Source organism: Budorcas taxicolor, chromosome 7 (genome assembly GCF_023091745.1).
Source record: "Budorcas taxicolor isolate Tak-1 chromosome 7, Takin1.1, whole genome shotgun sequence".
NCBI classification, from domain to species: domain Eukaryota; kingdom Metazoa; phylum Chordata; class Mammalia; order Artiodactyla; family Bovidae; genus Budorcas; species Budorcas taxicolor.
Genome location: NC_068916.1, coordinates 7,191,948 through 7,206,651, shown reverse-complemented (window position 1 = coordinate 7,206,651; position 14,704 = coordinate 7,191,948). Strand labels below are relative to the sequence as shown.

Below are 14,704 nucleotides of genomic sequence, written 5' to 3'. Positions count from 1 at the left end.
TGAAAAGGGAAGCAGGAAGGATCCCAGCAGCTCTCAACTACTAAAAGGGGAGTTCTCTGTCTCTTTCTCTGGGAGGCTCCTGAGCCATCTCTGAGGCTGGAACATAAAGAGGTCCAGGTTGGATGTCGAGGATTCTGGGCACACTGAATCTGGGAGGCTCCCCTTGGCATCTCCATGCCTGTTTTCTCTGTAAATATTGATCCCCAGTAGGCCCTGGGCAAGAGTCAGAGCCCAATGAGGTACTGGAAGGGGTGGGGACAGGGGAATCTCTGGGGGTTTCAGCATTTTACGGAGGTGAGCAACTGTAACGCTGCAACCAGGCGCTGGGGTCCACAGGCAGGGCGGGGAAAGCGCTTGGCCCATCTGGCACCTTCAGCGAGTGTTACTGTCAGCAGGGGCTGCCCAGGGGCCTCCTCCGGCCACTCCGGAACTCCGGTGGACCACAATGAGGTGCTCCCATCCCCTGCGGAAAGAGGCGGGCCTGGCTCTGCTTCTAGCCACCTTCACCCTCCTCCTCTTAAGTCTGCACTGGTCACCGCCCACCTGCCCCCGCCTGAAGGAGCAGCCGCGCGCCCCCAAGGCTCCGGACTGGCCCTCACCGCACTTCCGCCCCCCGCCGGCCCCTTGCGGGCCCAACACCTCCATGATGTCCCTGCCTAACTTCGCAGGGCAGCCGCGGCACATCCGCGACTTCCTGCTGTACAAACACTGCCGCGACTTCGCGTTGCTCCAGGAAGTGCCGCCCGACAAGTGTGCGGACCCTGTCTTCCTGCTGTTGGTGATCAAGTCCTCGCCCAGCAATTACGAGCGCCGGGAGCTGGTGCGGCGCACGTGGGGCCGTGAGCGCCAGATTCTCGGCGTCCAGCTGCGCCGCCTCTTCCTGGTGGGCACCGACTCCAACCCGCTGGAGGCACGCAAGGTCAACCGGCTGTTGGCCATGGAGGCGCAGACGCACGGGGACATCCTGCAGTGGGATTTCTACGACTCATTCTTCAACCTCACGCTCAAGCAGGTTGCCTGGGGCTGGGGCGAGGGAAGGGGCGGCGCGTGGTGGGGGGTGGGCGGGGTGCCACCTACTTGGAACCACCTGTCCTTCCTGCCCAAAGTTGCTACCATCTCCTCTTAGGGGTCCTGGAGACCAGAAGCCCCCTCACCCCACCCCCGCTACTGTCCTCATAGTGATCTGAAGTCTTCTTCATCCAGGAAAGGCAGGGAGAAAGGACAGGGTGGTGTGAGCTTGCAAGCCTGCCTCTCCAAGCCTTGATGACCTGGGTTCAAACGTCTTATTTGCTATTTGCCCTAGATAATCATTCATTTCTCTGTGCCTCAGTTTCTTCATCAAGGAAATGGGATATTAATTGAACTCATTCACCTCTGAGGGCTACAGTGAGGATTATATGAGGTTTTATTTATTTATTTGGTGGTACAGCATGCAGGATCTTAATTTCCTCCATCTGGGATCAAACCTGTGCCCCTCAGAGTCTTAACCACTGGACTGCCAGGGAAGTCCCTGAGATGATATTATATTTATAAAGTACCTGGGCCAGTGACAGGTAGGGTTTCCCAGATGGAGCTAACGGTAAAGAACTCGCCTGCCAATGCAGGAAATACAAGAAACCTGGCTTCGATCCCTGGGTCAGGAAAATCCCTTGGAGGAGGGCATGGCAACCCACTCCAGTATTCTTGCCAGAGAAATCCCATGGACTAAGGAGCCTGGTGGGCTGTAGTCCATGGGATCACAAAGAGTTGGATGCGACTGAAGTGGCTTCGCACGGTGGGAAACACTGGACAGAGCACGTTTTGTTTCTTTGTTCTGGTCTGTCTCCCTCTGAGGCTCAGGTCTGTGCAGTAGATACTCAACAAAAACCTTTCTGATGAAGAGAAACCGTGAGAAGTAGAGGTTATCTTGCCCATGCTCCGAGGAGGAATTGAAGGCTCCAGGGACCCAACCAGCTTGAGGGGTGGGAGGGGTGGAGCAAGCTGAGTAGAGAACCAAGTTGAAAGGGGCCCAGTGCAGATTCCTCCTCATAGTAAGTACAGAAAGGTCTGGGTTCAAGACCTTGAACAATAGACCATCTCTGTTGTGTCACCTTACTCAAGGCACTTTCTCGGGAGAGCCTCTATTTTCTCATCTGTAAATGGGGTTGAAGACCACACCTGCTTCCTAAAATTGTATTAAGGATTCAAGGTAGGGCAGACACTGAGCAAGCACTGGCAGGCAACAATAGTTGTTATGAAGATAACTAAAGCCAAGGTGGGCAGAGGACCCAGAACCTCTTAATATGCCACATTCTTAATGCAAAACATAAAAGCCTGTGATGAACGGCAACTTGACAAACATGAATCCGGTGTCTACGAAGTGTTGACCCCATCCTGGGTGCTGATGGCATATAGGAGAGACACTGCTCCCACCCAGGGGGAGTCCAGAGCCTGGTGGGGGAAGTACTGAAGTGTTAGTTGTTCGGTCATGTCTGACTCTTTGCAACTCCATGGACTGAAGCCTGCCAGGCTCCTCTGTCCATGGAATTCTCCATGCAAGGTTACTGAGGTAGGTAGTCATTAACTTCTCCAGAGGATCTTCCAGACCCAGGGATTGAATCTGGGTCTTCTGCATTGCAGGCAGATTCTTTACCGTCTGAGCCATGGTAGGGGAAGTAGGTGTTATATAAGAATCATACGAGTAATTCTGTGATGGCAGTGCTTGGCAAGGCAGAGTCAGAAAGAATAGCAATAAGCGTAAATGAGACGATTTTCGAGCACTTCTTGTACATTACAGAGCATCGTCTCTGAAGATCCCCAACACTCCAGGAGGTAGGTCCTATGACAAGTCCTGTCTGGGAAGTTGGAAACTGAGGCAGCGAGAGGGACTGTTGGTTGCAAAGATCACCCCACAGAGTGAATTATTGAACCCAGGTTAGCCTGACTGGGGGTTACTGGGGTGGCCAATAGGGACCCAAAGCCGATGGCCCAGGCATCAAGCCCGCATGCCCTGTCTACCCACCGGCCCGCCCTTGCAGGTGCTCTTCCTACAGTGGCAGAAGACGCGGTGCACCAATGCCAGCTTTTTGCTCAACGGGGATGATGACGTCTTCGCCCACACAGACAACATGGTCGCCTTCCTGCAGAGCCACAACCCTGACCAGCACCTCTTTGTGGGCCACCTGATCCACAATGTGGGCCCCATCCGGATTCCGTGGAGCAAGTACTACGTGCCGAAGGTGGTCATGGAGGAGGAACACTACCCGCCCTACTGCGGAGGTGGTGGCTTCCTACTGTCCCGATTCACGGCCGCCGCCCTGCGCCACGCCTCCCACACCCTGGACCTCTTCCCCATCGATGATGTCTTCCTGGGCATGTGCCTGAAGCAGGAGGGCCTGGAGCCCGCCTCACACAGTGGTATCCGCACGGCTGGCGTTCAGTCCCCTTCCAGCCGCCTGTCCTCCTTTGACCCCTGCTTCTACCGAGAGCTGCTGCTGGTGCACCGCTTCTTGCCCTATGAGATGCTGCTCATGTGGGATGCACTGAACCAGCCCAACCTCACCTGTGGCAGGCGGAGACAGGTCTACTGAGGTGGTGTCAATGCCCCCAGCCTTGAGGCTACTATCTCCATCCCTATGGAAAAGGCAGCAACTTCCATCCAGGAAGCTGAGACCTCTGTCCTCCTAAGTAGGCAGAGCTAGGAGGGTACCAGGGAGGGCTTGATGAGTGAATCATCTGCCCAGTGAACTCCTGCACATCCTTCAAAACCTACCTGGTACTGCCTAGACCATGTTCCATCTTCCTCCTTAGATTCTCAGCTGGAGGGACCATCTCTCTCCATGGCTGCTAAGGGCAGAAGCACTTCTGCTCAGGTCCCAGCTACTGCTGCTACACCCATTCCTTTTCAATGTCCCGCCTCGTAGCCCTGACTTTCATCATGGGCTGAACCCTCAGCAGTGGCCAGCCGCTTCTCGGTCATGAGCCTGCTGTGGTAGGTGAGTTCTTGCCATGGTTCAAGGCCAACTGAGAACTTCTGGGTCCACACATAGCTGAAGGGAGAAGGATTTTTCAGCTGGGGAGAGAGGGTTACTGTTCTCCATCCGTCTCAGATCTTGGACCCCTCAGATGGTGGGAGGGGCCAGAAACGCTGTGAGTATGTGTGACTGCCTCCTCCCTGCTTGTGGCTTCAATCGCCCTAATGGTGGGAACATTGAGCGGAGGAGGAAGGCAGCTATCTGTCTCAGGCTATGCGAGCTCAGAGTTTCTGGTGTCCTTGGCAGGTCCCAGCACCCACATCTGTGCTCCCCAAGATTTCAGGGAAAAATAATGGGGCCAGAGGGGTTCTCACTGGGTCCAGGTCCTGCATACACACTCTTTTGTGCCCAGAGAAGGGGGATATTCAGGTATTTTGGGTGCCTAAGTTCTCAGACTGGCCCTCACCCCAGTGTGTCTCTCCCACTGGGGAGATCCAAGTGAACTGGTGACCTCCCCCCAACGCCCTGCTACCCTCAAACAGGTGTCTGAAATGGGCTTCGCAGGGATTGGGACGGTGGCAAGGGCGGGGGGGGGGGGGGGTCTCACTACAGAGAGCAGATCCTCAGGGAATAAAATGTTTTGCAAAAGAATTTGAGGTCTTTTTTTTTCCACAGTGATTTACAAGTTTTAAATCAGATCAGTCTACATTCATCCTTAAAATCTTATTTCCAGAAGAGAATATACACAGTAAAAATAGGGCATGGAAAAAGAAGAAGCTACAGAGCTTCTATCAGGTAGATCTCACATCATCCCCCCACCTGCTCACACACCCTCCATGGCTCCCTGTTGGCTTCAGCTCATATTGTTGCAGGAAGAGGGACGCCTCCCAGGGCCTGAGAGTGCGCTCTTGTCTAACATTTGGAAATGAACTGTCCGAGGAGACACACGTGCTGATAAAGCAAAAAGACTTTATTGGGAAAGGGCACCCGGGTGGAGAGCAGCAGGGTAAAGGAATGCTGGAGAACTGCTGTGCCGCGTGGCTCACAGTCTCAAGTTTGATGGTTGGTTCCCCATGAGTTGAGGTTGTCTTTGACCAGTCATTCTGACTCAGAGTCCTTCCTGGTGGTGCACGCATTGCTCAGCCAAGGTGGATGCCAGCGAGGATTCTGGGAGGTGGTTGGACACATGATGTCTTCTTATGACCTTTTCCAAATTCTTCTGGTTGGTGGTGGCTTATTAGTTCTGCATTCCTTACCAGGACCTCCTGTCATAAAATAACTCACGCAAACAGTTACTATGGTGCCTGGCCAGGGTGGGCTGCTTCGGTCAGTGTGCTTTCCCCTAACAGTATTACCTCCCCAGCCTGATTCTCACTGCCAGTTTAGTGGCAGGCTCGGGAAAGAGAGACACAATGGAGAGACTGCTCCTGGCTGCATGGGACACTGGACCCACCCAGGCTCCTTGGGAATCCCACCACCCACCCTCCCTCTCTTCACTGGGTTCACCTCCTCCCGCTGGGACTACAGTCCTGTCCCCTTCCTCTGTTCCCTTCCTTGTGTCTCTTTTTTTTTTTTCCAATTTCATTTATTTTTGGCTGCACTGGGTCTTTGTTACTGCACAAGGGCTTTCTCTAGTGGTGGCGAGCAGGGGCTCCTCTTCATTGTGGAGCCCAGGCTTTAGGCGCTCGGGCTTCAGTCGTTGCCCTGCAAGGGCTCGGTAGTGACGGCATGCATGCTCAGTAGTTGGCGCACACAGGCTCAGTTGCTCCACGGCATGTGAGATCTTCCTGAACCAGGGATCAAACCCATGTCCACTGCACTGGCAGGCAGGTTCATAACCACTGGACCACCCAGGAGGTTCCCCTCCTGTCACACTGTATGCTGCGCACCTTGCCGTGTACTCCTCCTCTGGCCCCCTGGGAAAGGTCAGTGGGCACTGACCCACTTTATAGTGAGAAAACAAACCTCTGAACAATGAAACAGGAACTTACCAGAAGTGGTAAGAACTTTGAGGAGAATTAAAATGAGGTGAAGGATATCAGTCCTGAATATTCATTGGAAGGACTGATGCTGAAGCTGAAACTCCAATACTTTGGCCACCTGATGCAAAGAACTCAGTCATTGGGAAAGACCCTGAAGCTGGGAAAGATTGAGGGCAGAGGAGAAGGGGAAAACAGAATAAGATGGTTGGGTGGCATCACCAACTCAATGGACATGATTTTGAGTGAGCTCTGGGAGTTGGTGATGGACAGGGAAGCCTGGTGTGCTTCAGTCCATGAGGTCGCAGAGTCGGATACGACTGACGGACTGAACTGAACTGAACTCCCAAAAATAGTTGGAATAATACTCCCACTGATTAGCATATGAAATTACCCGGCCTACAAAAACTAAACACGCCAAATTTCGGGGCTGCACTCACCCTTTGCAATAGCCCACTCTCTAGAGTGTGCTTCTCTCTGTATGTGATTAAATCCACTTCTTAAAATCCCTTTGTCTCTCACTGAATTCTTTCTGTGATGACATATCAAGAACCTGAGCTTCATTAGGTTCTGAAACCAGGTACCGTGGGTTTTGGCTGTGTTTAAGTGCCAGTCACATGGGTCCAAGTCCCAAGCAGGGTTTTGGCTGGGTTTGAGTCCCAGCAGACAGAATGATCTCTGTTTGTTTCCAAGGCAAACCATTCAATATCACGGTAATCCAAGTCTATGCCCCAACCAGTAACACTGAAGAAGCTGAAGTTGAATGGTTTTATGAAGACCTACAAGACCTTCTAGAATTAACATCCAAAAAAAATGTCCTTTTCGTTATAGGGGAATGGAATGCAAAAGTAGGAAGTTAAGAAACACCTGGAGTAACAGGCAAATTTGGCCTTGAAATATGGAATGAAGCAGGGCAAACCCTAACAGAGTTCTGCCAAGAGAACACAAGAGAAGACTCTACACATGGACATCACCAGATGGTCAACACCAAAATCAGATTGATTATATTCTTTGCAGCCAAAGATGGAGAAGCTCTATACAGTCAGCAAAAACAAGACCAGGAGCTGACTGTGGCTCAGATCACGAATTCCTTTTTGCCAAATTCAGACTCAAATTGAAGAAAGTAGGGAAAACCACTAGACCATTCAGGTATGACCTAAACCAAATCCCTAATGACTATACAGTGGAAGTGAGAAATAGGTTTAAGGGTCTAGATCTGATAGATAGAGTACCTGATGAACTATGGATGGAGGTTTGTGACATTGTACAGGAGACAGGGAGCAAGACCATCCCCAAGAAAAAAAAATGAAAAATGCAATAAAGCAAAATGGCTGTCTGGGGGGGCCTTACAAATAGCTGTGAAGAGAAGCCAAGTGAAAAGCAGAGGAGAAAAGGAAAGATATAAGCATCTGAGTGCAGAGTTCCAAAGAATAGCAAGAAGAGATAAGAAAGCCTTCCTCAGTGATCAATGCAAAGAAATAGAGGAAAAGAACAGGATGGGAAAGACTAGAGATCTCTTCAAGAAAAGTAGAGATACCAAGGGAGCATTTTATGCAAAGATGGGCTCGATAAAGGACAGAAATGGTATGGACCTAACAGAAGCAGAAGATATGAAGAAGAGGTGGCAAGAATATGCAGAACTGTACAAAAAAGATCTTCACAACCAAGATAATCACAATGGTATGATCACTCACCTAGAGCCAGACATCCTGAAATGTGAAGTCAAGTGGGCCTTAGAAAGCATCACTATGAACAAAGCTAGTGGAGGTGGTGGAATTCCAGTTGAGCTATTTCAAATCCTGAAAGATGATGCTGTGAAAGTGCTGTACTCAATATGCCAGCAAGTTTGGAAAACTCAGCAGTGGCCACAGGACTGGAAAAGGTCAGTTTTCATTCCAATCCCAAAGAAAGGCAATGCCAAAGAATGCTCAAACTACCGCACACTTGCACTCATCTCACATGCTAGTAAAGTGATGCTCAAAATTCTCCAAACCAGGCTTCAGAAATATGTGAACTGTGAACTTCCAGATGTTCAAGCTGGTTTTAGAAAAGGCAGAGGAACCAGAGATCAAATTGCCAACATCTGCTGGATCATGGAGAATGCAAGAGAATTCCAGAAAAGCATCTATTTCTGCTTATTGACTATGCTAAAGCCTTTGACTGTGTGAATCACAAGAAACTGTGGAAAATTCTGAAAGAGATGGGAATATCAGACCACCTGTCCTGCCTCTTGAGAAATCTGTATGCAGGTCAGGAAGCAACAGTTAGAACTGGACATGGAACAACAAACGGGTTCTAAATAGGAAAAGGAGTACATCAAGGCTGTATATTGTCACCCTGCTTATTTAACTTCTATGCAGAGTACATCATGAGAAACTCTGGGCTGGAAGAAGCACAAGCTGGAATCAAGATTGCTGGGAGAAATATCAATAACCTCAGATATGCAGATGACACCACCCTTAAGGCAGAAAGTGAAGAAGAACTAAAGAACCTCTTGATGAAAGTGAAAGAGGAGAGTGAAAAAGTTGGCTTAAAGCTCAACATTCAGAAAACGAAGATCATGACATCTGGTCCCATCACTTCATGGCACATAGATGGGGAAACAGTGTCAGACTTTATTTTTGGGGGCTCCAAAATCACTGCAGATGGTGATTGCAGCCATGAAATTAAAAGACGTTTACTCCTTGGAAAGAAAGTTATGACCAACCTAGACAGCATATTAAAAAGCAGAGACATTGCTTTGTCAGCAAAGGTCTGTCTAGTCAAGGCTATGGTTTTTCCAGTGGTCATGTATGGATGTGAGAGTTGGACTATAAAGAAAGCTGAGCACAGAAGAATTAATGCTTTTGGACTGTGGTGTTGGAGAAGATTCTTGGGAGTCCCTTGGACTGCAAGGAGATCCAACCAGTCCATTGTAAAGGAGATCAGTCCAGGGTGTTCTTTGGTAGGACTTATGTTGAAGCTGAAACTCCAATACTTTGGCCACCTGATGCGAAGAGCTGACTCATTTGAAAAGACTCTAATGCTGGGAAAGATTGAAGGCAGAGAAGAAGGGGTCGACAGAGGATGAGATGTTTGGATGGCTTCACCAACTCAGTGGACTTGAGTTTGGATGAGCTCCAGGAGTTGGTGATGGACAGGGAGTCCTGGCATGCTGCAGTCCCTGGGGTTACAAAGAGTCAGACATGACCGAGCGACCAAACTGACTGAGTCTCAACCATGTGGGTCCAAGTCCCAAACAGGGTTATGTTGGGTTCGAGTCCCAGCCATGTGGGTTTGAGTCCAAACCTGGGTTTCGGCTGGGTTTGAGTGCCAGCACCTGGGTTCAAGGCCCAATCTGTGGTTACGGTTTCAGCTAGCACCCTAGATAGGACGGTGATAAGGTAAGAAAAGGTTTAGAGTCAGGTCTTGGTCCTAAAGAGGTCCCAAGATACCAAGCCTGGCCAGGTATACTGAGGAAAGCGCTCTGCAGTTGTCTGCTTATTTGCGACTGGCAGGTCAGTCCTGTATGCTTATGCATATCCAGCAGCAGATCCAAAACAGAATCACACTGTTTTCTCTGAGGTTTTTCTCCTACATTTTTTTGTTCCTGCTCATTTCTGCTCTGTTTCTTCTGTTAACCCCAGATTGCATTTATTCCCCTCCCTCTAACCCTTACAAGTGTTGACCCTTCATTCCCACTTATAGCTAAAGCACATCCAGCTCATTGCCAACACCACTGGGGAGGTCTTCATGCCATTTCTTTGCGACAATTTTTGGGCACTAACAACCAGTTGGGAGACTCCTTTGGAAGGGATAGCATCTGAAATTGTAAATGCAAATCTTGACCAAATTGTGTGGTGGATTTTGACTTAAGGGTAAAATTTTGGATAGAATGGGAGTTAGAGACATCATCTCTGGTTTGGGTGTGAAAATGGGTCAGGCAGCATCTATCCCAACCAATAACCCTCTGGGTCTTATCTTCCAGGATTGGGAAAGATTCAGGCTACTGAGATTAAAAACAAAGAAACTCATTAGGCTATGTAATCATGTTTGGCCAGGGTATGAGCTAGGAAGCCAAGAAAAATGGCCATTAAATGGGTCCTTGAGTTATGATACTACATTGCAGTTAGATTTCTGTTGTAGAAGGAAATTTAAATGGAGTGAGCTTCCATATGTTCAAAAAATTTTTTTTCCATATATTCAAATTTTCATGGCCTTGTATTTAGACAATGAGACCCAAAAGGAATTTAAGATGTGTCTAGCTCCGAGGGATAATTCTAGTAAGGAGACAAAAGACATTTTAACTGACCTACCCTATGGAGCCATCCAAAGGTTAAATCATTTGCAAGAGAGTGCCAGAGCTACTCCCCACCTACAGAGAGGAACCACTGTCTCAGGGGAAGACACAGCTAGGGAAGAAAAGAGGCCCCACCCATATTCTGAAACCTCTTCTTGGAACCCTGAGTTACCCAAGGGGCCCATCCTTAGCTCAGCTAGCCTGGCAGTGATATAAGTTACCAACCAGCTGTCCCTACAGTTTTGCCTCTGAAAGAAGTTCCTGGTGGAAATTGAGAAACAATAAGAGTCTACATACCTTTCTCAACGTCTGGTCTAAGTATGGCAGAGGACAAGTTGGGAAGCTTTTCTGAGGATCCTAAACATTTGACAAGAGAGTATACTCGACTAGTGAGATCTTTTGATCTCACCTGGGAGGACTTACAGATTTTACTATCCCATTGCTGCACCCCTGAGGAAATCAGTTCAGTTCAGTCGCTCAGTCATGTCCGACTCTTTGCGACCCCTTGGACTGCAGCACGCCAGGCCTCCCTGTCCATCACCAACTCCCGGAGCTCACTCACACTCATGTCCATCGAGTTGGTGATGCCATCCAGCCATCTCATCCTCTGTTGTCCCCTTCTCCTCTGCCTTCAATCTTTCCCAGCATCAGGGTCTTTTCAACTTGAAGGAGGAAACAGACAGAGCTGGACTCCATGTTAGGCCAGGCTGCGAACATTAGGCTACACATACGGTCACCCTCCCAGTGAACTCTGAGCTTTGTGCCCAGTGTCTATAGAGATGGCATACCAATGGGAAACCAGACCCCCTGGATAAAAGAGCCTCAGGATTTGTACTTGGGCTCTCTGTTGCCTAAAAGAATGTGCCAATTATCTCTGTAATGGAACAAAGTCGTAAATTCCATTATGTTTATCGGGATATGACCACAATCCTATTGATAAATGTCCACTGTTTATCTAGTCTTGAGACACATGAATCATGGGTTAACTTTGATCATATCTCTCTTTTACCTGGTCCAGACTAGTTTCAAGGAATTTGGGGAGGTGGGTTTGAGCAAGTATACTTAGGGTATATAAGGTTTCACAAAAACTGGCTGAGGTCCTTGGCTAAGAGGAGACTCTGCCTTGGGCCACCGGTGTAATAAACTGCACTCCACCATCTGCATTGTCCTTCTGAGTGAGTTTGTTTTCCAGAACGCGTGGCTACAACAAAATGAGTCAGCTCTTCGCATCAGATGGCCAAAGTACTGGAGTTTCAGCTTCAGCATCAGTCCTTCCAATGAATATTCAGGACTGATTTCCTTTAGGATTGACTGGTTGGATCTCCTTGCAGTCCAAGGGACTCTCAAGAGTCTTCTCCAGTGCCACAGTTGAAAAGCATCAATCCTTTGGCACTCAGCTTTCTTTACAGTCCAACTCTCACATCCATACATGACCACTGGAAAAATCACAGCTTTGAGAAAAAGCAGGGTATAATAGTGGCAGGCAGAGCCCGTGCAGACGAGCTGGCAGCCTGAGCCTGACAGAGCCACGCAGTGCCCAGGTGGGAAATGATGCTGTCCTGGAGGCAAGCTGGAATTACAAGCTGAAGTCTATGGATAGAGATAGACAGGATCACATGATTAACTGTTTAATAGAGGGTCACTTCAGTTCAGTTCAGTAGCTCAGTCATGTCTGAGTCTTTGCAACCCCGTAAATTGCAGCACGCCAGGCCTCCCTGTCCATCACCAACTCCCGGAGTTCACCCAAACTCTTGTCCATCGAGTCGGTGATGCGATCCAGCCATCTCATCCTCTGTTATCCCCTTCTCCTCCTGCCCCCAATTTCTCCCAGCATCAGACTTTTTTCCAATGAGTCAACTCTTCACATGAGGTGGCCAGAGTATTGGAGTTTCAGCTTTACCATCATTCCTTCCAAGAACACCCAGGACTGATCTCCTTTATGATGGACTGGTTGGATCTCCTTGCAGTCCAAGTGACTCTCAAGAGTCTTCTCCAACACCACAGTGCAAAAGCATCAATTCTTCAGTGCTCAGCTTTCTTTATAGTCCAACTCTCACATCCATACATGACCACAGGAAAAACCATAGCCTTGACTAGACGGACCTTAGTCGGCAAAGTAATGTCTCTGCTTTTGAATATACTATCTAGGTTGGTCATAACTTTCCTTCCAAGGCATAAGTGTCTTTTAATTTCATGGCTGCAGTCACCATCTGCAGTGATTTTGGAGCCCCCCAAAATAAAGTCTGACACTGTTTCCACTGTTCCCCCATCTATTTCCCATGAAGTAATGGGACCAGATGCCATGATCTTCGTTTTCTGAATGTTGAGCTTTAAGCCAACTCTTTCACTCGCCTCTTTCACTTTCATCAAGAGGCTTTTTAGTTCCTCTTCACTTTCTGCCATAAGGGTGGTGTCATCTGCATATCTGAGGTTATTGATATTTCTCCCGGCGATCTTGATTCCAGCTTGTGCTTCTTCCAGCCCAGAGTTTCTCATGATGTACTCTGCATAGAAGTTAATGGTGATGCAGGGTGACAATATACAGCCTTGATGTACTCTTTTTCCTATTTGGAACCAATCTGTTGTTCTATGTCCAGTTCTAAGTGTTGCTTCCTGAACTGCATACAGATTTCTCAAGAGGCAGGTCAGGTGGTCTGGGATTACCATCTCTTTCAGAATTTTCCACAGTTTATTGTAATCCACGCAGACAGAGGCTTTGGCATAGTCAATAAAGCAAAAATAGATGATTTTCTGGAACTCTCTTGCTTTTTCGATGATCCAGCAGATGTTGGCAATTTGATCTCTGGTTCCTCTGCCTTTTCGAAAACCAGCTTGAACATCTGGAAGTTCATGGTTCACGTATTGCTGAAGCCTGGTTTGGAGAATTTTGAGCATTACTTTACTAGCATGTGAGACGAGTGCAAGTGTGCGGTAGTTTGAGCATGCTTTGGTATTGCCTTTCTTTGGGATTGGAATGAAAACTGACCTTTTCCAGTCCTGTGGCCACTGCTGAGTTTTCCAAATTGGCTGGCATATTGAGTGCAGCACTTTCACAGCATCATCTTTCAGGATTTGAAACAGCTCAACTGGTATTCCATCACCTCCACTAGCTTTGTTCATAGTGATGCTTTCTAAGGCCCACTTGACTTCACATTCCAAGATGTCTGGGTCTAGATTAGTGATCACATCATCATGATTATCTGGGTCGTGAAGATCTTTTTTGTACAGTTCTTCTGTGTATTCTTGCCACCTCTTCTTAATATCTTCTGCTTCTGTTAGGTCCATACCATGTCTGTCCTTTATCGAGCCCATCTTTGCATGAAATGTTCCCTTGGTATCTCTAATTTTCTTGAAGAGATCTCTAGTCTTTCCCATTCTGTTGTTTTCCTCTATTTCTTTGCATTGATCGCTGAGGAAGGCTTTCTTATCTTTTGTTGCTATTCTCTGGAACTCTGCATTCAGATGCTTATATCTTTCCTTTTCTCCTTTGCTTTTCGCCTCTTTTCTCTTCACAGCTATTTGTAAGGCCTCCCCAGACAGCCATTTTGCTTTTTTGCATTTCTTTTCCATGGGGACGGTCTTGATCCCTGTCTCCTGCACAATGTCACGAACCTCCATCCATAGTTCATCAGGCACTCTATCTATCAGATCTAGGCCCTTAAATCTATTTCTCACTTCCACTGTATAATCATTAGGGATTTGATTTAGGTCATACCTGAATGGTCTTCCCTACTTTCTTCAATTTAAGTCTGAATTTGCCAATAAGGAGTTCATGATCTGAGCCACAAGGCAGTCTTGTTTTTGCTGACTGTATAGAGCTTCTCCATCTTTGGCTGCAAAGAATATAATCAATCTGATTTCAGTGTTGACCATCTGATGATGTCCATGTGTAGAGTCTTCTCTTGTGTTGTTGGAAGAGGGTGTTTGCTATGACCAGTGCATTTTCTTGGCAAAACTCTATTAGTCTTTGCCCTGCTTCATTCCGCATTCCAAGGCCAAATTTGCCTGTTACTCCAGGTGTTTCTTGACTTCCTACTTTTGCACTCCAGTCCCCTATAATGAAAAGGACATCTTTTTTGAGTGCTAGTTCTAAAAGGTCTCGTAGGTCTTCATAAAACCGTTCAACTTCAGCTTCTTCAGCATTACTGCTTGGGGCATAGACTTGGATAACTGTGATATTGAATGGTTTTCCTTGGAAACGAACAGAGATCATTCTGTCATTTTTGAGATTGTATCCAAGTACTGCATTTCAGACTCTTTTGTTGACCATGATGGCTACTCCATTTCTTCTAAAAGATTCCTGCCCACAGTAGTAGATGTAATGGTCATCTGAATTAAATTCACCCATTCCAGTCCATCTTAGTTCACTGATTCCTAGAATGTCGACGTTCACTCTTGCCATCTCTTGTTTGACCACTTCCAATTTGCCTTGATTCATGGACCTGACATTCCATATTCCTGTGCAATATTGCTCTTTGCAGCATCGGACCTTG

The 14,704-nt window shown here is 47.9% G+C and overlaps 1 protein-coding gene across 1 annotated transcript; it reads left to right on the top strand.

Annotated features, from left to right (window-relative positions):
- Positions 1-445: 445 nt before the first annotated feature.
- Positions 446-3,569, top strand: B3GNT3 (UDP-GlcNAc:betaGal beta-1,3-N-acetylglucosaminyltransferase 3). Its single transcript, XM_052644218.1, has 2 exons — positions 446-1,012; positions 3,018-3,569. The coding sequence occupies exons 1-2, from the start codon at positions 446-448 to the stop codon at positions 3,567-3,569; spliced, it is 1,119 nt and encodes a 372-aa protein (XP_052500178.1).
- The last annotated feature ends 11,135 nt before the right edge of the window (positions 3,570-14,704 follow it).

Excerpts from the sequence above, each read along its gene's own strand:
- B3GNT3 (XM_052644218.1), top strand. The coding sequence starts at position 446 with ATGAGGTGCTCCCATCCCCTGCGGAAAGAGGCGGGCCTGGCTCTGCTT. Across the intron at positions 1,013-3,017 it reads TCAACCTCACGCTCAAGCAG|GTGCTCTTCCTACAGTGGCA; the intron begins GTTGCCTGGGGC and ends CCGCCCTTGCAG.